Source organism: Lygodium microphyllum, unplaced genomic scaffold (genome assembly GCF_053477565.2).
Source record: "Lygodium microphyllum isolate KBCC unplaced genomic scaffold, Lygodium_microphyllum_v1.1.10 scaffold_32, whole genome shotgun sequence".
Lineage (NCBI taxonomy): Eukaryota > Viridiplantae > Streptophyta > Polypodiopsida > Schizaeales > Lygodiaceae > Lygodium > Lygodium microphyllum.
In genome coordinates this window covers 852,109-876,076 of record NW_028229515.1, presented here as the reverse complement: position 1 = coordinate 876,076, position 23,968 = coordinate 852,109, and the positions used below count along the sequence as shown (strand labels likewise).

Sequence of the window (23,968 nt, the reverse complement as noted above, 5' to 3'; positions counted from 1 at the left end):
TCAAGGAGTGACACTTTGTGGTTTGTTGATACTTGAATTTGTGGTGCAAGGTTATCGATGCAGTCTTTAGAACATACTTTGGTTTCAAGCTTTGCTTCACCTATGTGGGTTATTAATATTAAGAGTTTGCATGTAATGCTTGGACAGACTTAAAAACTTTGTGGTGTGGTTCATATATCTTTCATTTGTGGTTCATTTCACCGTAGCAATGTTATTTCTCATTGTAGCATCCAAGGATCATCTGGAGCTACCTCTAATTGTTGTACAAAGCAAGTATGGATACAAGTTTTCAAGTTTGGTGCATGGTCATTGCATGTATATGTGAGTCTATGTACTCCTGGATGCAAATGCATATTTGACCTTTTATACATGTGTGTAAGAGACAGAGAGAGAGAGAGAGAGAGAGAGAGAGAGAGAGAGGAAGGGAGAGAGTGATTGAGTGTGGATACAGAGAGGGGAGGTGTAAAAGGGGTGAGAGATAGAGCGGTTGCAAGTAGAGGAGAGTAAAGCACGTGATGTTTTTGTAATAGCATTCCCCACTGTGCGATAGGGAAGTGAAGCTATCGTGCGATGCCATCCAATAGCATGACAACTTCACTTCCTTGCACCCCCCTTCGCGACGAAGCTGCTGCGAAGCGGGATAGTGCTCCTTGCACGCAAACACTATTAAAAGATTATTTATAAATGACTAATTTTGCTATTTTGATGTCTAATTTTAAAAAGAAAATGTTAGGTAACCATGTGTGTCTAGCTCGAGCCCAAGCAAATTTTGCTAAACCTCAAGCAAGGTTGTGGTGCAAAGTTGCAACACTCTTCAAAAAAGAGCTATTTTCAAGAACATTAACAAAAAAAAATATTATGTGATGAGAATATTGCTTTCTATCTAAAGAAGATAAGGTCTTCTACTATCCCAACAAGACAACACCACATTGTAACTAGCCCTATACTCAACTAATAAGGCCTAATCATATTGTTAGTAGCCATGTACTCAAAGGTCATTTGAAGCGAATATGGTCTTGTCACATCCTACAAAGGCATGACTGTGTTCTTACAACATTGTATTTCAAGGTGGTTAAAAGTGCTTTTCACCTCAAGATTGTGCAATAGGGCCCACAAAACTACACGTGACATCGTACACTCAGCCCATAGATTGGCTTTAAGAAATCAAAGTAGTAAGATTCAATTAAAGATGTTTGCTTATATAATTCGCATGCTTAAGGTTGAGAGCAATTTATAAAATACTCACAAAAAAAAAAGCTTGGTCACTAGCTTCAACTCTCTCCATCCAACCCCATGACATGATTTTGGCCTCCCTAGTTGTTGAGTGACCTAGGCCCCCACATTTTGAGACAATGCTAGAATGATTATTCATTCCAACTGATGTTAGAATCACCATCCTTCCACCCGAATAATCAACTGGCATTAGAATCACTATCCTTCCACCCATTTTCTCTACTCACCATAGAGCATGGTTCTAATGTCCCAATATTGAGTTCATTATCATTCAAAAAACATCAATCAACTTAGGTTCCTTTCAAATCTTAGCAAACATCCTAAAAGGTATCAAGTGACGACATAATTCTTGGTCTACACTACTAGATATTGTAGAAACTACCAGATATTGCATTTTCTACAATATAATTAAGGGTAGTTGGTGCCCAAAAGTCTAGGTGGGAGTACAAAGTTCCACTATTGAGCAATCGGACCAAGTGACCTTACTATAGAAGGCCAGACCAAAACCTTGATAGAGCAGCCCAACATTGGTTTTGAATATTGCAGTGGAATGTTATACTCTTGTTTGAAGCTCTATTGCAATGATGTTGCATGATATTATGAATGTGTACATGCCACTTTTGTGGTATGGATATGAGGATTTGGTGGGAGAAGCCTTTAAAATGTGTACAGAACTTCAAGATCTGCAAGGATCAGACCAAGCCTTGTTTTCTGTGGATGGGAGAAAACAAAGCTCTATAGATAGACCATCAATATATCTCTGTACATGAGAGCCACTTTCTTTTGTGGATCGAGTTAGGAGGTTCATAGCTTGACTTAAAAGGTAGGGTATTCACAAAATTGGCCTTTGTCAAAAAGCATGCAGTGTAGATATCTACTTTAAGATTGAATGCTGCCATCAAATTTGGAGGCAAGGCAACCTGTCAAAGCTCACTGCTATGGAAAATTAATGCCAAGCCGAAGCCACAATGAGGCCCCTCTCTCTCCAATGAAGATGAAGCGCTCCCAACTCTTCCCTTAGCTTGTAATTGGAAGAGTAAGGCTGGAGCAGTTCCTTGATTTTATTATTGATGAAAGAGCTCAGCGGTAAGGGCTTAAAACCAGCCATGCTCATCCTGGCTCTCCATTTCCCAGCCAGCTCATACCTCTCTCTCCTCTCCGCTCCTTCACATGAGATGATGTTGAATATATGCCTTGCCAAGCAATGCTGCTCCACATTAAGACGGTCTTTGCTGTCCCGAGCTAAGGACAGATCTAGGGATTCAAAAACAGCCCCAAAGTAGCTCAGCGTTTCCACAAACCTAGGGTAGAAAGGTGCTGTGTTGGTGTTGGTGTCATGCTCAACAAGAGTAACCACTTTGGGCTTCATATCCTTGACCATCCGAAGTAATCTGTCTCGAGGGTTGCTTGTGCTTACACTCTCATCTGGCATATGATGCAGCTGAAACGCAAAGTTTACTGCCAATACCTCCCCAGGATTCTTGCTCTTCAGCATCCATGGCTCAATCTGGGAGGCATCCATTGGGATAGCCTTGAACTCAAAGGGCACCCTTGCTCTCTGAGCAATGTCTTTAAGCTTCCTTCCTATACCCTCCAGGCTTACTGGGGACTGAGAATCTGATATCCCTGTCAGCCGTACCTATCAATACACCCATGCCAATCAGTTATGTCCTTTTAAGGAGGAACATCCATTCAAGATTCCTTTTAAATTGCTTGAGATCCTGCCAGATACAATTACCCCATTTTTTTAAACTAATGTCACAATATGGAAATGATAACCAGTTGTTCAAAACAGAGAAAGTCTTGGATGCGAATTATACTTGAGGAGGACCACCAGGACGCTGAGAGAAGGCCCCAAGGAGAGCTTCCCATTGATTTCCCTGGCCAATGTCAAAGTCAATAATATGAACATGAGGCTCATTTCTGAAGGCCTCAGCTATAGCCCCATTGGCTGCCATGTAGCCAAATTTAAAGAAGGGGCACCAAACATACAAACCCTCTGATGCCTTGAGAAGCTCTGCAGGAGAAGGCTCCTCCAACCTCAGATTGAAATTAACCTCCAGGCCATCTGTGTCTGCCTGTGTGTGCAGTCGCTTCACTCGAGCAGCTAGGCTACCTGCCATGTAAGCTCCTAGCCGCTGCATCGAATTACCATACAAAGAGACAGATTGTTGCAATGAGGCCAATGTGTTCATGGCCTGGCCTAGTTCACCTTCATTTATTGCATTTGCACAGCAGAGCAACATATCCCTGACATCTTGAGGAGATGTTGTCCTACATGAATCAGCCTGCACAGCTGGTATAACATGATTCGAGTTGCTAGCATTGCACAATACAACAGATTGTTCCTCTGTCTTAGAGGGCAAGGGGAAAGAGCTTTCAAAGTCCTCAAATGCAGGCCAGTCACGTTCCAAGAGAGAAGGAAGACCATGTTCCATTGATGATGGCAGTGCAAATGATGATAATGACGATGATGATGTCAATGACAAGGATGATGATGCGACTGCTCCTGTTGATGATAGTAATGACGAAGATGGTGATGATGATGATGTTGATAATAATGATGGCAACAACAATGGTGATGACGATTTGTCTAACTCTTCATGCGAGCCAGGAGCTGTGCTGCTGATATACGAATCATCACCTAGGAGCTCCCAAGCAAGGTCGTGCAGGGTGCGCCTAAGGCGCTTAGACTGATCACTCATCGGGCCATTGTCATCATCAGTTTCTATCCTCGTTGTGAGGCTGCTGTTTCTCTTAGTGGGCTGTACGGTGCTCGGGCCACAGACAATGGGCAAGCCAGGCATCCAAGGAGGTTCACGCCTTGGGAGGGGCGGCTGTGGCCACAAAGGACCCTGATGGCCGGCGGAGGCGTGATATAGCAATGACTGGATGCTCTGAGCCAGGTGTGGCTGGACGCTCTGTGCACATGGCTCCATGTTGTAAGAGGCGAGGGAGGCGGTGCTGATGGTGGAGCTGGGCAAGGCAACAGGGGAGGCCTCGGCGGCACGAGCGGCCATGGCTGCAGAGGTGACGGCTGTGGTCGGGGGCGGGGTCGGCGATTGGAGCTTGAGGAAGGCGAGGGCATGGTAGCTATCAGAAGAGGAGGAAGAAGAAAGGGGCAGGGGAGGGACTAAGAGGGGGGCCACAGGGGAGGGGGAATTAGAAGAGGGGGGGAGGGATGCAGCCGCTGGGGATGGATTGGCAGCAGAGAAAGACAGTCGGGGCTGATAGAACTTGCCATTCTGATGATGGTGGCGATGATGATGATTCATGGTGGCCTGGCTGTGTATTTACCTAGGTGTGTTCTGCGGAGGCCGGAGGAAGGAAAGGAATTGACACACGCGAGTCCGATGATTGATGTGAGAGAGAGAGAGAGAGAGAGAGAGAGAGAGAGAGAGACTGAGACAGTGGGGGCTCTCTGTATGTGTGTGTGTGTCTGGGGAGGAGGGGGGTGGGGGGTGGGGGGGGGAGGGGATCAGGTGCGAATGAACATTGAATCCTTCATTCAATGGTCTGACACCACGGCCTCTGACGAATCCAAAAGCACAGCTATGTCGGCCCTGTCCTCCGATCGTCTGTGTCTCTCCCTCTCTGCCTGTCGTGCGATCCTGTTGTTCTTCTTATTAGATGATCAATTACACCGGTTCTTTTATAACTCTGGCTAATGCCTGTACTCCGCGTTGATCCACGCGCCTCGCCTCTCCTCTCGAGTCTCCATCGCGTCCTGCCGCTCGCGGCTCCTCTCTTTTTTTCCCTCTGCACAGCTAATGCACATTGCAACAGTGCATGCTCACTAGACCAACATGCGCTGGCTATGAGAGAGCGCAAACGTTTTGTAGTAAGCGAAGGTCGGTAGCATTAGCATATTGTGCGTCATTGTGAGGCATTTCAACTCAAAAAGGAGACTCATGCCTAGGACTCTTTGTGAGCTTGCAGGTAAGAGCACGATCACACAATGTTTTTCCTCGAACGATGAAATTCTCTGGGAGGACTCTTCGTAAGCTTGCAGGTAAGAGCACGATCACACAATGTTTCTCCTCGAACGATGAAACTCTCTCAGAGGACCATTAGAGGAGGCAACCCAAACTTCTCCTACAATATTGAACAAGGCATGAAGGCTAGGCAAGTAGGCAAGTGGAGGGGCCCCTTTATGGGCACATAGGCGATGAGCCTTGGAAAGGTTTTGCAGGGGGGTCCCTTTGTGGGCACACAGGCGGCAACAACGGGCCCTAGAAAGGTTTTGCAAGGGGGCTCTGCGTGTGCCATGTGGCCCCCCGCAAAACCTCTCCTTAATAAATAGTAAATACAAGTGTGTTGCACTCGCAATATCCTGATGGGACTGATGTCACCTTGTGGCACTAAAGAGCAATGTGGGAAGTGGCAACGTGATAAACCTAAGCTCAAAATTGGGGGATGGGGAGGGTTTCATCTAGCATAGATGTAGTGTGTGTATGTGACATGATTATCTAAGGAGTGCAAGAATCCACTTGGAAGGCTAGAGATTTCGATAACTTTGCTACAAGATATTCTAACCAAGACCATTGAGTGCAACGACATATTTCGATGACCCCCAATCATTGTCGCACTAAAGAGCAATGTGGGAAGTGGCAATGTGATAAACCTAAGCTCAAAATTGGGGGGTGGGAAGTGTGTTGCACTCACCTTGTCACACTAAAGAGCAATGTGGGAAGTGGCAATGTGATAAACCTAAGCTCAAAATTGGGGGTTGGGGAGGGTTTCTTTAGTGTTGCACTCACCTTGTCACACTAAAGAGCAACGTGGGAAGTGGCAATGTGATAAACCTAAGCTCAAAATTGGGGGTTGGGGAGGGTTTCATCTAGCATAGATGCAGTGTGTGTATATGAAGTGATTATCTAAGGAATGCAAGAATCAACTTGGAAGGCTAGAGATTTCGATAACTTTGCTACTAGCTACTCTAACCAAGACCATTGAGTGCAACAACATATTTTGATGAACCCCAATCCTTTTTCTTCTCCCTACAAAACCAACATGGAGCAACCCAATTCTTATTATTATGAGTTTAACAATGGACCTTGTAGCCACTTCAAGCCCATCTAACCATTTTTTTAATCAAGGGTGGTGGTTGTTTTTCACAACCACATGGGGCCCACCACACAAACCTCAAGCAACAATTGAACTAAGCCTAGGTGGGAACATTCAGTTAAGAGACAACACAAAACAAACTAGTCTCACGAAGGAAGTTAAGGGTCTACAAATGGAATCTTCTTGGAAAGGGTTAGAGCCATAAACACTGTGAAAAGCACACCCCTTTGTGGAACTAATGGCCCCTAAAGTGCAAATCTTTATTATGAACAAAATTGTAGTGTTGCTTTAGTTGAAGAAATATATGGTCTTGCCCGAGTGGCACTAGTAGTCATTCCTTGGTGGAAGAAATCACCCTTTGGCATGGTCTACAAAAATAAGAAGAGCCAAGGTTTGCAATCAATCTTGTGTAAGTGCATGCACATATGTGTGTGCGTGCACGTGCCCACACACACACAGAATTGGTCTCATGTAAATGAGTAAGGATTCTTTGGGGGAATTTGAAAAATAACAAAAGAATAAAATATCAAGAACAAATAAGTTACCCACCATTGAGGAAACACCATGAGGACAATATGGGGAATATGTGAAAGAGCAAAAAACGATAAGAAGCTTAAGTACCAAAAATAAGTTACCACTCTTGAGAAAGCCCCATGAAGAAAAAGCATGGACACCGAAAGGGACTTTTGGGCCCATTCTCTCTTTTCCTTAAATTAAGGAAACATGGAGTGGTGAGGTTGTCACCTATCTTCTTTTCGAATTTATCTAGTGACTTTTATGCCCAAAGTTGAGTGTTTATATTTTTCATTTTTAGAGTATGATTTTAAATGATAATTTTGTGTCAAAGTATGTATTTTTACAATAGATTCATGATTCATTTGTAATGTCATACCTTTAGTCCATCGTGCTACCCATATTTTGAGTTCACCCAAAACTAAAGTTTATAGGCATACTTTTTCAAAAGTAATGTATAGTCCCAACCATGGTCAAAGAATGCATCCCCTCACAATTTTGAGTTGACCCAAAACTAAATTTTATAGGCATACTTCTTCAAACATAATATATAGCTCCAACCATGGCCAAAGAATGCATCCCCTTAGAGCTTTATGGACTCATATTTTGGTTTCACACATGGTCTCATTTTGTCTTTGAAGGTGTCATGCTCTCCAAGATCTTGGTTGTGGTGGGTTTTGGTGCTAAGGTTCTCATAGTAACCCAACTATAATGGGTATATCATAGAGGCCTTCCTCCTCAAACAAACAAGTCCATAGCATTTAGGCCTCAAAGACCAACATCTTCCCCAAAAATCAAAGCATTAGAAGTTCAAGTTTTGTGAAAAGGCCAAATCTTATAGAAGATAAGGCTTCAAACAACAAGTTTTGGCATAAATGTCAAATGCATGTTTCCGATGCCATATTCTATAAGAAAACAAGGACATGGCTTTGAAGCATCTCTATATTACATAAATATTTTCATTGTAGCTAAGGAAATGCCCACATTGTGAAAATGATTCCAAATGGTACATGGCAATCATGCCCCAATCATCCATACAATTCCCAAACTAGGCTTAAAACTTTTCACTAATTTCCCCACTGACACAACATGCATGTGAAAAACTTCAATGCACCTTTGTCTCTTCAAAAAGATATATAAGATCACTTCCTAATATAGGATTTTTTGGGCTTGTTTAATAATGTCACTAAGTCCTAAAGGTGATGGCTTAGTGGTTAGCACTTGGATCCACAATTGTAAGGTTGTGGGTTCATGTCTAATTGTGTAAATCACTCAGTTAGACACCTATATTCACATGGTGTATTTGTGTAAGTCTGAGTGCTTGCCCACTTGAACACTCGATTGGTTGTGGGTTCATGCCTCATTGGGCATATCACTTGGTTAGACACTATATTCACATTGTGTGTTTGTGTAAGCCTAAGCTCTTGCCCACTCAAGCACTTGATTAGTTATTCTCCTTGGTTGGCCTCACCAAAGAGGAGGGTCCCACTATAATCAAGCTCCTTTATTCACTTGGCTTACGAGTTATTCTATCTACAGATTAGTGAAATAACAATGTAGCTCTTGTCTACTCTCTTGACTAATATTTGGAGGGAAGGCACCCGCTCTTATGGTAGTTCCTAGTGTGTGTCTTATATCTAAAAAATCATAGAATGAGATAGGTGGAACTATTCTTCCTCCAATATTTTTGTACCAATATAGTTTCTTTTTCTGTTTATCATTTCACATCTACTAACAAATGTGTTGAATCCAAAATACAAGATTCTTATGTCTTTATCAATGTGTTCCTAGTCAAGTAATCTACTTCAACTTTTCCCAAAATATCACTATGTAAAATTGTGTTGACTTAATTTTGCTTCCTTTTACAAACAAATTTGTCAAAAGGATTGATCATCATTTATAGCATACTTTTGCTAGTTGGATAAGCAAACGTAAGCACGAAGTACTTTAGGTTAGTGTACTTACCTTAGGATGCTCAACTTTGACAATGTTGCTTTGGTGCACAGATCTGATGTTGGATGTATGCGTAGTGAATGCCAGAAGGTCCCCGAGAACAAAGAACTCTACAAATCTTCATAATTTCAAGTACAAAGCAAAAACAGATTTGCACGACATGAGACAAAAAGACAAATTGGGTGCAATCTCCCCCCATGCCTTGTGTGAGTGCTTCACAAGGCATGCATTTATAGATTTATTTACCTTCAAGCTAAAAAATAGCCCACTTTACAAATAGCATGCTTTTGCTTTTGCGTTTGCGTTTGCCCAAATATAAAGTAAGCTGTTTAGGCATCCAAAAGTCGGGCTGTGCCCAAATACAAATATCAAATAATGAAATATTTAACCGAGTGCCTACGCGCATACAAGATAATAAATTTTTTGTCAAGTGCTTAAATAAATATTGGCACCACGCCTTTAGTGATAAGGCATGTATCCATCAAGAATAGTAATTCTTCTAGACGTTTGGATTCACGCTATCACCCGGTGCTACCCAATGCCATTGTCGCCTGCTCTACACATCAACTGAAGAATTCACAATTGTTAGAAAATAATTAAATAAAACCCAACAAAAGTGAATATCTAGCAGTTTCTTCAGCTACAAAATAATTAAATAGGTTGAAACTCTATCTTAACCTTCATATAATTCGAGTGCGTACTCTAAACTCATAAACGTCCATTAATTTAATATGTATTTTACGGAATCACCCACTATGGAATCACCCACATGCACATTAAATTAATTTGATGCCTGAAAAGGACAGGCATCCCCGTCAACTTTTTGCACAAGGAATCCTCCTTGTGTACGAGCCTCGATAAATAAATAGTTTTACAGAATCCACCGAAAAACCTCACAGAATCCGCTATTGAATATGCCTCCTGGCATCATACCCCCGGGGTGGGATAGCAATTGTCCTCAATTACTATTAGCTCAATGTGGAGTCAGCAGTGAGGGGTAAGCACTTAGGTCATAGGCGTGTATCTATTGGGCCTCTTCAACATGATGATTTTTAAACTTAACCAAATATCTAGAATATGTACGGCTAGTTCTAGTGGTCATAAAGTCAGTGTCTAGAATACTTTCAGGTTCAAGGATTTCAATTTCTTCTTCTAACAAAGGAGGGTTTTCATAGATAGGGTGGATAGGTAATTGGCATCTAAAAGGTCATAACAAACTAATATGAAAAGTATTATGGGTCTTCCAATGTCTGGGTAGTTCTAATTTAAATGCATTGTCATTGATATTGTGAATTATTTTGAAAGGTCCATAAAACCTAGGTGTTAATTTAATAACAGTGTGTTTCTCAACACTTTTCAATCTTCTCTTTTCAATGCATAACCAAACATAATCACCAATATTGAAACTCATGGCATGTCTTTTCTTATTAGCTTGTTTAGTGTATGATTGCTGGGCTTTCGCAATCATATCTTTAACTTGAGCAAAAATAGTAGCATGCATATTGGCAATATCATCAACAGCTTTAACTTTATTCGACAATGATGTGACAGGTGTAAGCAATCTATGTCCATAAATGATTTCAAAGGGTGCTTTACGAGTAGTTGTGTGTGGTGTATTATTGTATGCAAATTGAAGTAGATGTAATTGTGTGTCCCATGTTTGTGGTTTTGAAATTGTGTATGCACTCAAAAAATCTAGAATTGTACTATTAGTAGCTTCTATTTTCCGATTGGTTTCATAATGTGATGCAAATGAGAAATCAATCTTAGTACCCAAATTAGCAAACAAAGTAGTCCAAAAATTATTACAAAATCTAGAATCATGATCAGAAATAATAACTTTTGGTAAACCATGATTAGTGAAAACAGTCTTCAAAAACAATTGTGCAGCTTGAGATGGAGTTCATATTTTCTTGCATGGTAGAAAATATGCTTATTTACTAAGTCGATCTACTATAGTCCAAATCATATCACGATTAGCTTGTGCATTAGGCAAACCAGTTATAAAATCCATTGAAATATATTCCCATGGATGGGTCAAGAATTGGTAAAGGCATTAACAAGCCATATTGCTTACCGTGGTGTCGCTTGACTCTTTGACAAATTAAACACTCAAAAACAAATTTAGAAAAATCAGATTCCATTTGCGGCCAATAAAAATCTTCAAGCAATGTTCTTAAAGTGGAAATAATACCTCTATGACCTTGATATGAAGGACAATGAATTTCATGCAACACAAATGATCTAAATTGAAAAGTAATACACAATCTTTTCTCATAAAACATAAATCCATCAAAATAAGTCAAAGAATCAATTGGAATCCAGTTATTAGCAACTAATTTGTTCCAATCAGTTTGAAAACTTGGGTCATGGTCATAGGTATCCTTCATAGGAGTAAGGGAATCAAAGGATAGAACGGAAATATTATGGATACTTGGTCTTCTACTCAATGCATTGGCAATAACATTTTCTCTTCCTAGTTGATATTGAATAAGTGGATGAAAACTTTGAATGAAAGTAGCCCATTTAATATGGCAGTCAAGAATTTGTGGCTGACTAAGGAGATGTTTGATACTTTGCTGGTCAGTTTTAATCATAAATTTGGATCCCATGAGATAGTGTTTCCATTGACGTAAGGCTTGAACTACAACTAACAATTATTTATCATAGGTGGAATACTTCAACTCAGAAGGTTTAAGTTTGCAACTAGAATAGGCTACGGGATGTGAATCTTGCATGAGAACATCTCCTATTCCTGATCTGCTAGCATCAGTGACTACTAGGAATAATGGTCGACTAAAATTAGGTAATTGCAAGACATGTGTATGTGTTAAAGCATGTATCAATAAATCAAAAGACTTTTGCTGATTGTCAGTCCAACGATACACAACACCTTTCTTTAACAATTTCGTCAAGTAATGAAAAATTTCTCACAAATTTTTTATAAAAGCTGGCAAGGCCTAAGAAAGAATATAACTCATGCACATTTTTAGGGATTGGCCAATTCAAAATTGCCTCTATCTTTTTAGGATCAACGCGAATACCATCAGAAGAAACAATGTAACCTAAGTATTCAAGCTGAGTTTGGAAAAATTCACTCTTGTCAAAGTTAGCATACAATTGATTCTCTTTCAACAATTTGAAAACTAAAGATAGATGTTTACAATCCTCATTCTCATCCTTACTGAAAACCAAAATATCATCAAAGAAAAGAATCACACAAATCTGATACTTCAAAAATATACCATTCATCATACGACTAAATATAGCTGGTGCATTGGTCAAATCGAAAGGCATAATAAGAAATTCATAATGACCAAACCGAGTTCTAAATATAGTCTTAAAAATTTAGATGTATCCATGCGTACTTGATGATATCTAGACTTGAGATCTATCTTGCTAAAAACAGTGGCTCCTTGTGGTTTATCCATGAGGTCGTCTAAGCTAGGGATCGGATATCTATTTTTAACAATGATTTTATTTAGGGCACAATAGTCAATGCACATCTTATAGGTATTATTTTTCTTCTTAACTAATAGGACATGTGCACCAAATGGAGAACTACTGGGCCTAATGAGTCCTCGATTCAACAGTTCCTCAACTTGTGTTTGTATTTCTTTTTGTTTAATATGATTATGTCTATAAGGTGCTTTACATGGTTGTTGAGAACTTGGGATTAAATCTATTTTATGGTCTTCAGGACTTCAGGACGTGTAGGTGGTAAATCAACAGCAAAACAATCTTTAAATTGTGAAAGAAATTGTGCCTAGGATGCATCTTATTTTCCTTAGCTTCAATTTCATTCACCCATACTAAATATGATTTACTACCTTTTCTCAATGTACATTTAGCCTGTGTGTGACTAAGCAGTGGAAAATTATCAAAAGTGTGTGATTCATGTAATGTGATTTGGCTTCCATTAAAATGAATTTTCATGGAATGTGTGGAATAATCTATGTCAGGGTTATATTTGTGACGCCAAGGCATTCCTAAAATAATATCACTAACTTGCAAAGGGACAACCAAGAAATTTCTACGCTCAACATAATCACCGATTTGAATCTCTAAATCATGCACTTCTTGTGTACCATTGTATCTAGTGTCTAAGAATGTAGCCTTTATGCGATAATGAGTTGGAATAGTAGATAAATTCCATTATTTTACCAACTTTGCGGAAATAAAATCATGCGTGCTTCCATCATCATACAAAATAATCTTTTCTTGACCATGCACAAAACATTTCATTGTTAATAACGAATGAGGGTTTGGCATATCTAGTAAAGTATCTGAAGCATCATCGATATCATCATCATCTTCAATGAAGTTTGGCATATCTTCATGCTCCTCGTCATCAGTTGCACCCAAGTGATTGATTTAAAGAGCTTGCTTCTTGGATTGATAGTTCACTACTAATTGTCCACGCTGATAACACTTGTAGCAAACCATAAGCTTTGCTTTGGAGACATTGTTGGTAAGGGCTAGAAGTTTGGGTATATTGGGATTTGGCTAAAGGGAAGGCTTAGGGTTTGAATTAGCAGTTGATGGTAAAGTATGAGGTCTAGTCCAGGGTTTATGGAAAGAAGAAGGAGCAAAGCGATTTTGATTGAATTTTTAGAAGTTAGAATTGAATTGCTTTGTACCAAAGTTACTGTTAACCGAAAATTGTTGCGGTCACGTTTCTCATCTATGAATTTTATCCTTCACATCGTGTGCTAAAGAAATCGCATCCTCCAAAGTCTTTAGCTTGAACATATTCACTTCCGCATAGAAGTGACCAAGTAAACCAGACATGTACTTGCGCTTGTGGGTCCCCTCATAAACATCTTCAAGTATTCGAAGTTGAAGTAAGGTATTCCAAAAACGCTCAATGTATTGCAGGATGGATACACAATCTCTTTGTTGTAGGAGATCCCATTGTTTGATAGCTTTCTCATGGAATTGAGGTGAAAGGAAATTCTACAAAAATTTCTTTTGAAAGGCTTCCCAAGTAGAGGGACAATCAACACTCTTGCGGACAACAGTCTACCATAATGATGCTCTATTTGCTAGATGGTTAGTGATGCATTTAAGTTTATCTTTTTCAACATATTGCTTTTCATGAAAATAGTCGTCAAACTAACTAATGAAAGCAAGAACAATATTTCCATCACGTTGCCCACAAAAAGTGTGGAATTTAAAATTTCTTTACTTATCTTGGCCTCTTTCCTAGGAGCCTATGCATCGAATGTTGCATCAATAGTATGTTGAATGACATCTTCAGGTTGCACTCTGTATTGCTCGACAGTGGATTGTTGAAGTGCAGCCAATTGTGCTTGCAAGTTTTGATGTTCCCTTCGCTCTTCTTGAAGTTGCATCATGATTAGATCCAATTTCTGTTCCATAGTCAGCTTTGGCAAATCACCTTCGCCCATAAAATCATCCATGTTATGATCCGACATCTTGCAAAAATCTCAAACAACCTCACACACTCAAAATCTCGTTAGAAGAATGAGCATAGCTCAAATTTGGGTTTAAAAGGCTTGCTTTTCTCGGGTACGACAATTGAAAACGGTGTCCTTCCAAAAAAAAAAGTCTTCCACGTAGATTGCGCGTGACAACGTACTTACTGTAAATTCGTTTAGCCAAGTTGCAAATGGGAACAAGGGCTTACTGAGACTGCAGAATCAATTCAGGAGTATCACAATAGGAACACCTGCTATGTAAAAGATTTGTAGTTAAGCTTTAAGCTTATATTAAACTTAATAGCTTAAGCTTTTAAAAAGCTTAATTGTTTGGAATGATCCGCACAGGATGACGACATGTGTTTGTGGGAATCGATGTCATCGAGTACATACTTCTGCCACAATTCGTCAATTTTGTAGAGCTTGTGCTCCCTTTAAGCTTTTCAAGATTATATAAACTCAAACTTGATAAACTCTTGTTTGCTTCTCTGTGAGAAAAAACAACTTGTGAAAGAAACTTCATGAGTGGTCCTCCACCTCCTGCACATGGTCCATCACGATCAGAGGGTACAACAGGAGGTTCTTCATCACAAGGAACACGCCTATGTTGTCAGTTTGTCGCGAGACAACCTATAGAGCCCATTCATTCCAGGAGCTTTGCCTTTGCGGGAGATGGCAAGCAACTTGAAGCTCTTGATCTCAGCTCCACTTTGATATCACTGGTGCACAGATTCGATGCTGGATGCATGCGTAGTGAATGTTATAAGGTCCCCAAGAACAAAGAACTCTACAAATCTTCATAATTTCAAGTACAAAGCAAAAGAAGATTTGCACGACATGAGACAAAAAGACAATTTGGGTGCAATCTCCCCCCATACCTTGTGTGACCACTTCACAAGGCATGTATTTATAGATTTATTTATCTTCAAGCTCAAAAATGGCCCTCTTTACAAATAGCATGCTTTTGCTTTTGCATTTGCATTTGTCCAAATATAAAGTAAGGCATTTGGGCGTCCAAAAGTTGGGATGTGGCTAAATACAAATATCAAATAATGAAATATTTAACTGAGCACCTATGCACATATAATATAATAAATATTTTTTCAAGCACTTTAATAAATAAGTGCACTTAAATAAATATTGGTGCCATGCCTTTAGTGATAAGGCACGCATTCATAAAAAAATAGTAATTCTTCTAGGCATTTGGATTCACACCATCACCCCTGCTACCCAACGCCACCGCTGCCTGCTCTACACATCAATAGAAGCATTCACAATTGTTAGAAAATAATTAAAAAAAAACCCAACAAAAGTGAATACCTAGTAGTATTTAGCTATAAAATAATTAAATAGGTTGGAACTTTGCCCTAACCTTAATTTAATTCGAGTGCACACTCTAAACTCATAAACGTCCATTAATTTAATATGCATTTTATGAAATCATCCGCTATGGAATCACCCACGTGCACACTAAATTAATCTAACGCTTGAAAAGGATAGGCGTCCCCGTCAACTTCTCGCACAAGGAATCCTCCTTGTGTACGAGCCCAAGCAAATAAATAGTTTTATGGAATCCACCGAAAAACCTCACGGAATTCACCATGGTCACAAAATCCACTGTGAAATATGCCTCCTGGCATCACATCCAACTACCACATGTACATCCATTAGTACCCTGCAACCAGTTCAGTCCAGTTCATCTAAACATGTTGCAGACATCAGTTCACAAATGAGAGTCCCGAAAACTTCCAATCAAGTAGTATAAGTATGCTACTATTCAAACATGACAGTTTCAATCCAAGAAATTATAGCAGTAAAATCTCTACCATAACCAGGGTATTAAGCTCATAAACATGTCAAAAATGTCCAAACATATGTCATAACATCTAGGAATAGTAGCATTGCATGTAGACAGCATTAACTACACAATGAACATGTAGATATGCATCAACGTCTAGTGAGAAACACAATCTGTAAAATAACAAGTAATATAAACTCAACACAAACCAAAGTGTTCTCAACTCAAAACACCTTCAAATCATGGTAGATATGTGCAAATGCATCTAGGAGTCAATGCATAGCCATAGAAGTATCACTACTTATCTAGTCTTCAAGCAACAATCGCTCAATGCTCAGTTTATCCCACAACTCATGTGACAAGATCCAAGCATTTACAAGTACCAACCAAGCTTTAATATGCTCTAAGATTTTGAGTGCAATTTGTCAAGCTTCCAGGATAGATTTTAGCCTATAAACAAATTTCAAAAGTGAGCTTCACATTCTTATACCAATGTACCAAGCATACATAAATGAGGCTACACTAGTTGCCAACTATCCACCTGATGTTGGACATGCCAAAGTCATGCAATGATTGGCTGAAATCCTCTAATCATGTCAACCATAAAGAAAGCACAAATTCCCAGCTCCACAATAATTTCTAAAGACTGTATGGCTACTATTAATGATCTTCTAAGTGATGAGCTTCAAGTGGTACTAAATAATGCCAAGTATGTCAGCACATTGGTCATGGTAGCCACTTGCTAATGCTGCCTATTCAACCCCTAGAAAAATAGGTGCAATCCAAGCCAGATCATATTGATTTGCTGATGAAGGTGCTAGTGTTGTTTAGCTCCTTCACATGTTCAATGATCCCTCCTTCCAAGCCTCAATAAACTCTATCAAGTATAGACATTAAGAGCACTAATACATACCATTCCAAGTGCAGATTAAGTTTTCATCAATGCAGTTCCACAAGGTTTCTTCTTCAAGTTGCAAGTCAAGGTCACTCTTCAGCTTCTGCTCACTACCACACAAGGCCTTCCTGCTCTAATACCATGTTCAAATTGCAAATGTATAGAGAGAGAGACAGGAAGTGAGACAAGTTCAAAGAGTAAAGTGCTCTCAATAGTATTCTTCATTATTCATTGAGTAACCCACTTACTACACACAACTACAATAGAGTTGAAAGCACAATGCTAACCTAACCATAATCCTAACTAGGGTTAGATCTTGACTCATTTATTGAGGCACACATGACATCTAGCTAACCTATAGCTAGACAACAAGTTGGATAGATGAGCTTGATTCTTCACAACAAATAACTTGATCTCTACTCGTTAGCTCAATGACTTGGGGTATTCCATTACCTTTTAGTCACTCATGGGCAGTCTACAAGGGCTTGCTTGTGGTAGCTAGAGGAGCCAAATGTGGAACCTTGTATCCTCTTCATGTATCCAATATAAAAGATTATGTAATTGTAGTAATTGAGCAACCAAGTGTATCTTCGTGTCATTGTCAGTTAGGTCACATGTCTAAGAAAGGAATGGAAATGCTTTCTTGTTTGGGTTACTTGCTAGCTTTTTATTTTGTTGATTTTTCTATATGTGAGCATTGCATATATGGTAAACATGGTTTTTCAACCCAAAGAATCTCTTATACATGAAAAAAAGTTTATTTAATACACAATGATATATGTGGGCCTATGGCTACAAGGTCCTTAGGGAGGAGTCCTACTTTATCATGTTTATTGTTGATGATATGACTAGAAAAGTGTGGCATTTTCTTATGGTAGATGATGCATTGTCTTATATCCATAAATGTTTGGCACTTGCAAAAAATAATCTACAAAGGGACTAAAGTATCTTAGGATTGATAATTCTGTAGAAAATATCTCTCACGAATTTAGAAACTTTTGCGAAGTGCATGGCATCAAGAGTGAGCTCACTGCACCTAGTAATCTAGCATAAAATGGTGTGGAAAAATGCATAAATAGGACAGTTAATGAATGGTGTTAAGTATGCTTTCAAATTTTAGTCTTAATCAAGGTTTTTGGGCTGAAGCCATGGCGATGGCTATACATTCAGCAAATAGGTCACCAAATACTACACTAGATGGTGGTATTCCTAAGGAGGCTTGGATAGGTAAGACACCCTCATATGATCATTTAAGAGTGTTTAGATGTGAAGCTTATGTGCATGTGCCAAAAGAGAAGTGCAGTAAGTTGAAGGCTAAGTCAAGAAAATGAATCTTTATAGGCTATGGATAGATTGGAAAAATGGGTTATTACCTTTGGGATCCAAAAGCTAGGAAGATCATATGTATGTGGTCTTTAATGAGAAAAGGATACATGACATCCCTTGAAGAAAGTAGAAACAAGAATGATTACTTCCCAAGATGCATTGCCACTTGTCGTATCTCCAAAAAGGAGAAATGGCAGTGCACCAAGTGCGTGGAGAGAGGGGTCAAGTCGTACTTCTACAAGTGAGCAAGAAGTAGGTAGATTTGTTGAGCAATAGGTTGAGAGCCCGATGGTGTCTCATGAGGAAAGAGTGGAGGCTGAAATATGCAAAGATAAATAAGAAGAAGATTAACAAAGGAGATATTGTGGTGATATATAATTTAAAGCTTGACTATATGTTTCAGACCAAGTTGTAATGCAAGTGGCAAAGGACACATAATGTTATTAGAAGTTTATAAATGGTATATATCTCTTGTCAACTCTTTTGAGTGAGTAGCATAAGGATATAATTGAAAATTTGCCTTCTAGGGACACTACAACCAAATATCTCCCTTCATTCAATTGAGCATTCATGCTCAATATTGATGATTGGCAAGATTATGTATCAAAAATAGGGACCCCTATGTGTATAGGAGTCAAAGGGCCATGTAAAACTAGGGCCTACTCAATAAAGAGTGTGTCAAGTGGTGATGTGTTAGGATGAGAGAATAGGTGTCATGAATAGAATAGTTAGGACTTAAATGTGGTGGTATATAAGCCTATTAGCCCCAATTCAAGATGGCAAAAAATGGAGGAAAAGCAAAGGAAGATGGAGAAAGAGCAAAGACACACAAGCGGCCTCTAAAGATGAACCCAGGCAAAAAGCACAACCTTAAAAGAAAAGGCGCAAAAAAGAGGAAAATGGAAAAGGACCTTGCCACAATGGCTGGTCATGTAAAAAAAGGATGGGTGCCCATGGGATTTTAGAGTTTGTATATATAAAGTTCAAAAAGTGAATAAGACATGAGTCTTCTTCTTCTTCTTCTTTCCTTCTCACCTTCTTGCTTGCTTGTGAGTGCTCTTGAGAGAGGGAGTGGGAGAGTGTAAGGGAGTGAGTGTGTGTGAGAGTGAGGGATCAAGAGGGTGAAGCTCTTCACCATCTTCTCCTCTTCTTCTTCTCTTCCCTTCTCTCTTCTTGCACGCGCGGCTATGGAGGATGGAGCTTGGAGGTGGAGGAGGCTTGAGGATGCTTGAGCTAGCATCTAGGATCGTGGAGCTACCGGTGTATGGAAGAGAGGAGGCAACTCATATCGGCACTAAGGTAATCTCACTACACTCGTAGGATTGACGGCGCGTTGGCTAGGTGAGAGATAGCCATTAGAGCTTTCTTGAAATGCTTGAAATAATAAGTGGTCCATGGGTCTTGGCGGTTGAGCAAAAGCTCCCACATTTTGGTTCCGTTTGCTGGGACCAACGGATTCAAGCTTAAGCACTTGCGCGCCTCATATCGAGCATCGAAGTAAGGGATTGATCCCCGAACCAGAGCTTGAGATAGGTAGGAAGTTGGGTGCTTTTGATATTCAAAACAAGTAAGTATTTTGGGTTATTTTGTTTGTTTGATGATTAGGAAACATGGAGAAATCAGTTCAGTATTTTGCTTTTGATTCGTGTTGCATTTAGAGTAGAATAAGATTAGGAAATCGCACTGGAGAAGGGTAGGGTTTACTATTGCAAAACAGGGCAAAAAATCATGCAAAAATGGCAAAAAGCTCGCTTGCGATGCTTAAGATTGGTAAATGAGTGATTGGGGGCATCAACACCATACCCGAAAAGGGGTATAAGAGCCAAAAGGCCAAGGAAGCACTCATTTGCAACAGTTCAGTGAGAGAGAGAGAGAGAGAGAGAGAGAGAGAGAGAGAGAGAGAGAGAGAGAGAGAGAGAGAGAGAGAGAGAGAGAGAGAGAGAGAGCTACTAGCCGATTTGATTCGATTGCACCAACGACGAGCCTGTCACTCCATCCAGGTATATGAATCCCTTCTCTTACTCTCTTAGGTAGGATCTGGAGGGTTATGCCTGGTATGATTGAGTGAAGCACGAGAAATGACCGAAATCGAGTTTGCGCTGTTTACGTGTGCTGCACTCGGCCCGTCCGAGTGGCCACTCCTAGGTCGAGTCCCAGAATCGGCCCTCGGCCCCTCGCCATTCAGCCCATCTGACCAAAACCCTAATCGACTCATCCGAGTCTATAATTCGGACCGTGGACAAACTCAGCCTCGGCCACGTGTCAAATTCAGCCCTCGGCCCACTTGCCTCGACCCATCCGAGCAACCTTGTCCGAGTCAACCACTCGGCCCGTCCGAATGAGTCCGTCCGAGTCCACCCTGTCTAAGTCTCGGATTCGGCCCTCGGCCCATGCACCTTGGCCCGTCCGAGTAACCCACTCGAACCTTGCAATTCGGACCAGTTGGGCCGAGTGTAGATTTTTACCAGATTTTCAGAAATTTAACTTGACCTGGCTAGGACTCAGCAGCTTAAACTGTCGAAAGCCCGTAGGGCGCTCAGAACTTGATTCTGGCATGTGGAGTGGGCAAAATCATAGGGTGTCGCTGCTTAGCAGCTAGAAGTGGGCAGTTGTGAGACCCGGAGGCTTAGACACGACCCGCTGAGCTGTAAGGCCTGATCGGACAAAAAACGAACGAGGCAACATCTTAGGGAAACCCTAACCTTGACAAGATGGCCAGGAAGCTGACCAACAAGCCTATTCGGCCCAAAACAACGAGAGAGTGTGTAAGACGACTAAGAAGTGGTTGCTGCACTCACCCTGAATTTTCGCACTTGAAGTATACTTAAGGAAACTGAAAGCTTGATTGAGCACAAGTGCAGGAGGAAAGACACACTGAGTGGCCATAAATTGAGGACTGTATTAAATAACTGAAGGAACTCACCCAGATAAACCACTCAAGGAACCCACCAAGAGGAGAGAACCCAATACATAGACAAACCATCAACGCGCAAGAGTAGGACCAAGCAAGGGACGCCGACGAAGTGGATCTGACGAGCCTACTGAACCTGATCGATAGCTTGGTGGAGCATGACAACTTGACAATGGCAAAAGAAAGTCCAGACCATAGATATAGCGAGGAATTCGACTTAGGAGCCTTTCCAGATTCAGTTCAGCCAGTTGGTCAGTAGTTACGACGCTCATGCTCGGTACGAGCACCACGGTAGGACGGCGGACGCTATCATCGCAGATCTAGAAGAGGAGAGAAAGCTAGCCCGCAAAGCATTGCAAAGCATGATTGAGTACAATAGGGATTAGCAGGCTAGGAACCAAAGGCAAGGCATGGAGTTGTGAGAGGTGCAATGGGTATTGAACTTGGCTGGCAGGAATCGAACGGACCATGAGAGGTCACTGGAAGGAGACTTAACGCTGAGTGAGCTTCTTATGAAGCGATTGCTCGATAACACGGCCTGTAGAGCAAAGTGCCAGGGCTCTAGCGACATCGCTGCTCGCAGGATTAGGAGCAAACCAGGGCTCAAAGAGCCAAGCTAAAATCCCTATTATTGCCAAGCAACTCGATAAGTACCAGCCCCATGACGATCCCTACAGCTTTGCTGAGTAGTTCGAGCAAGTCTGCGAAGCCAATAGCCTCAACGATCTGACTCAACGCTCTCAAGCATTCGGGCTTTGTTTGGGCGACAAGGGTAGGATGTGGTATACAAGCTTAGATAACGCAGAGCGAGCCAACTTCGATGGCCTCAAGGATCTCTTTATTAAGAGATTTTCCGAGCCCGGATACTCCGATAATCTACTAGTACGCTTGATGAACGTCAAGCAGAAAGGGAAGGCAGACATTCGTGATTAAGTGACCCATGTACGGAGTCTCTTCAAGAGAATCCCTACTAGAGAGTGACCAACTGAAAGAGCAGTGTCAACTGTATTCATCAGCGGGATTTAGAATGAGAAACTATACAAGGCTTTGGCAGGCAACTCGAGCTTGTAGTGAGACACGCTAGCCAGGGTCTTTGAGGAGGTCATCCGAGTTGACGATCAGCTGAAGGAGCGGAGCTCTAGAAGCGTGAACCTAGAGGAGACCAACTCGCGAAGCTCAGAGAGAGCGTTAGCCTCGAGTGAGCGATCAGCCCCATCATCCCAGGACAAGGGGAAAACCACCGAAATGAACCAAGACTTGGTTGACGTTAGAATGGGACTAGCCAAGTTGCAAGATATGTTGAGATGACCAACGTGCCCACACATCCAATGCGTGTATTGTGGCAGAAACCACTTGCCAGCCGAGTGTCAAGACCTTAGGTCAAGACCTTGCGCTAACTATGGTAGATTCGGTCATGACGTCACGCATTGTAGATTGCCAAGAAGACTTCCATACTCACAACCATACGGCCAGCCTTACCTAGTGAACAAGCCGCAGCCATTTTTCAGAAGGGGAGCCCCATTGGCCCTCCCTGCACCTAACGACATTAAGCCAACTGTTCCTAGGATGGAAATAAATCCTACAAGCATTCCTAGGCCGCCTGGTCCTTACGTAACCCACCCACCGAGTGATGCTCCTGTCCACTATGTGGAAGAACCAAATGAGGAGAAAGCTTACATATGCCCTTACGTTTCGCATGACGACAAGGGCAACGTTGTCCTCATAGACTATCGCCCTGCCCCGGTGATGGCATTAGGAAGAGGACGAGGTAAAGGCCTAGGAGGGCAGACGCAAGATCCAATCACCTGTTGGACCTATGGCCACCCAGGTCATGTCTCATTGCGCTGCCCTGAAAGGGAGCAGCAAAACAGAGATAAGGCTGACCAAAGGTGTGCTGAGTGCAGAATCACCCATCTCTTCGTCGACTGCCCAAGGTGAAAACCGTCATCTAGCTCAGCCAATGAACCATCGGTCCCATTGGGGTTGTTCGGTGTCGAGAACCACGATGGGGAGGCCATGCCTATCCCCTTGCGAGTCACGACCCGTGCCCAAACAAAGCAAGCTGGCATCTCTCTGCCAGGACCTAGCAATCTTGATGCAGCCTCGATAAGGAAGAAGAGCCGTAGACGGCGGAAGAGGAAGTCGAAACCTAAAATCCCACTAAAAACGGAGAGCGTTACAACTCTGCCCGCTGGAAAGAACGTCTCCGACGCAGAAACAGAGATGTCAGCCCGTAAGACGACCGAAAAGGGAAGCGCTAAGGTAGGGGAATACCCGCACCCGAAGCGACAATTAGAGGCCATAGAAAAGGTGAGAGAATGGGTGAGGGAAGCCCAAGAACACCTAAAAGATGTTGAGCCCATCATAGAGGATGGGATCGATGATCCCTCCAGCATAAGTACGCCAACCTCGCTCCCACAACCAAAGTCAAGAGAAGCGACTGCACCACAAGCGGTGCCGCTAAGGCCAAGCCTCAGTGCTGCTATAGGGCCGCAGTTCAGTCAACGGCCACTGGCCAGGACAATCCAGGTTACACCCAATGATCTCCTAACCACGTTGGTTGCTACCCCTGTAACACTTAGCCTGGGAGATATGCTTAGGAAGCACCCCACCCTATGGCAGGATCTTAAGCAGTGGGTTGAAGGGGCACAAGAGCAGGTCACAACAGACCCTCATGACCATGAGGCAGAAACGCAAATACATAGTTTGATGCTGCACTCTATGCCTAAGTCCTTGCATGTCAATGCCTTTTGGGAAGGCTCTGAGATGCACGCAGTCTTACCGATCTTAGCCCTAGGCGATACAACGAGGAAGGAAATCGTAGACATGGG

General features: G+C 41.6%; 1 protein-coding gene across 1 annotated transcript; it reads right to left on the bottom strand.

Moving 5' to 3' along the window:
• Nucleotides 1-1,483: 1,483 nt before the first annotated feature.
• On the bottom strand, nt 1,484-4,907 carry LOC148009219 (scarecrow-like protein 21). Its single transcript, XM_087673664.1, has 2 exons — nt 3,054-4,907; nt 1,484-2,872 (listed from the first exon to the last, which is right to left on the bottom strand). The coding sequence occupies exons 1-2, from the start codon at nt 4,506-4,508 to the stop codon at nt 2,180-2,182; spliced, it is 2,148 nt and encodes a 715-aa protein (XP_087529790.1). The 5' UTR covers nt 4,509-4,907; the 3' UTR covers nt 1,484-2,179.
• Nucleotides 4,908-23,968: the final 19,061 nt, after the last annotated feature.

Excerpts from the sequence above, each read along its gene's own strand:
- LOC148009219 (XM_087673664.1), bottom strand. The coding sequence starts at position 4,508 with ATGAATCATCATCATCGCCACCATCATCAGAATGGCAAGTTCTATCAG. Across the intron at positions 2,873-3,053 it reads GTCCTGGTGGTCCTCCTCAA|GTACGGCTGACAGGGATATC; the intron begins GTATAATTCGCA and ends GTGTATTGATAG.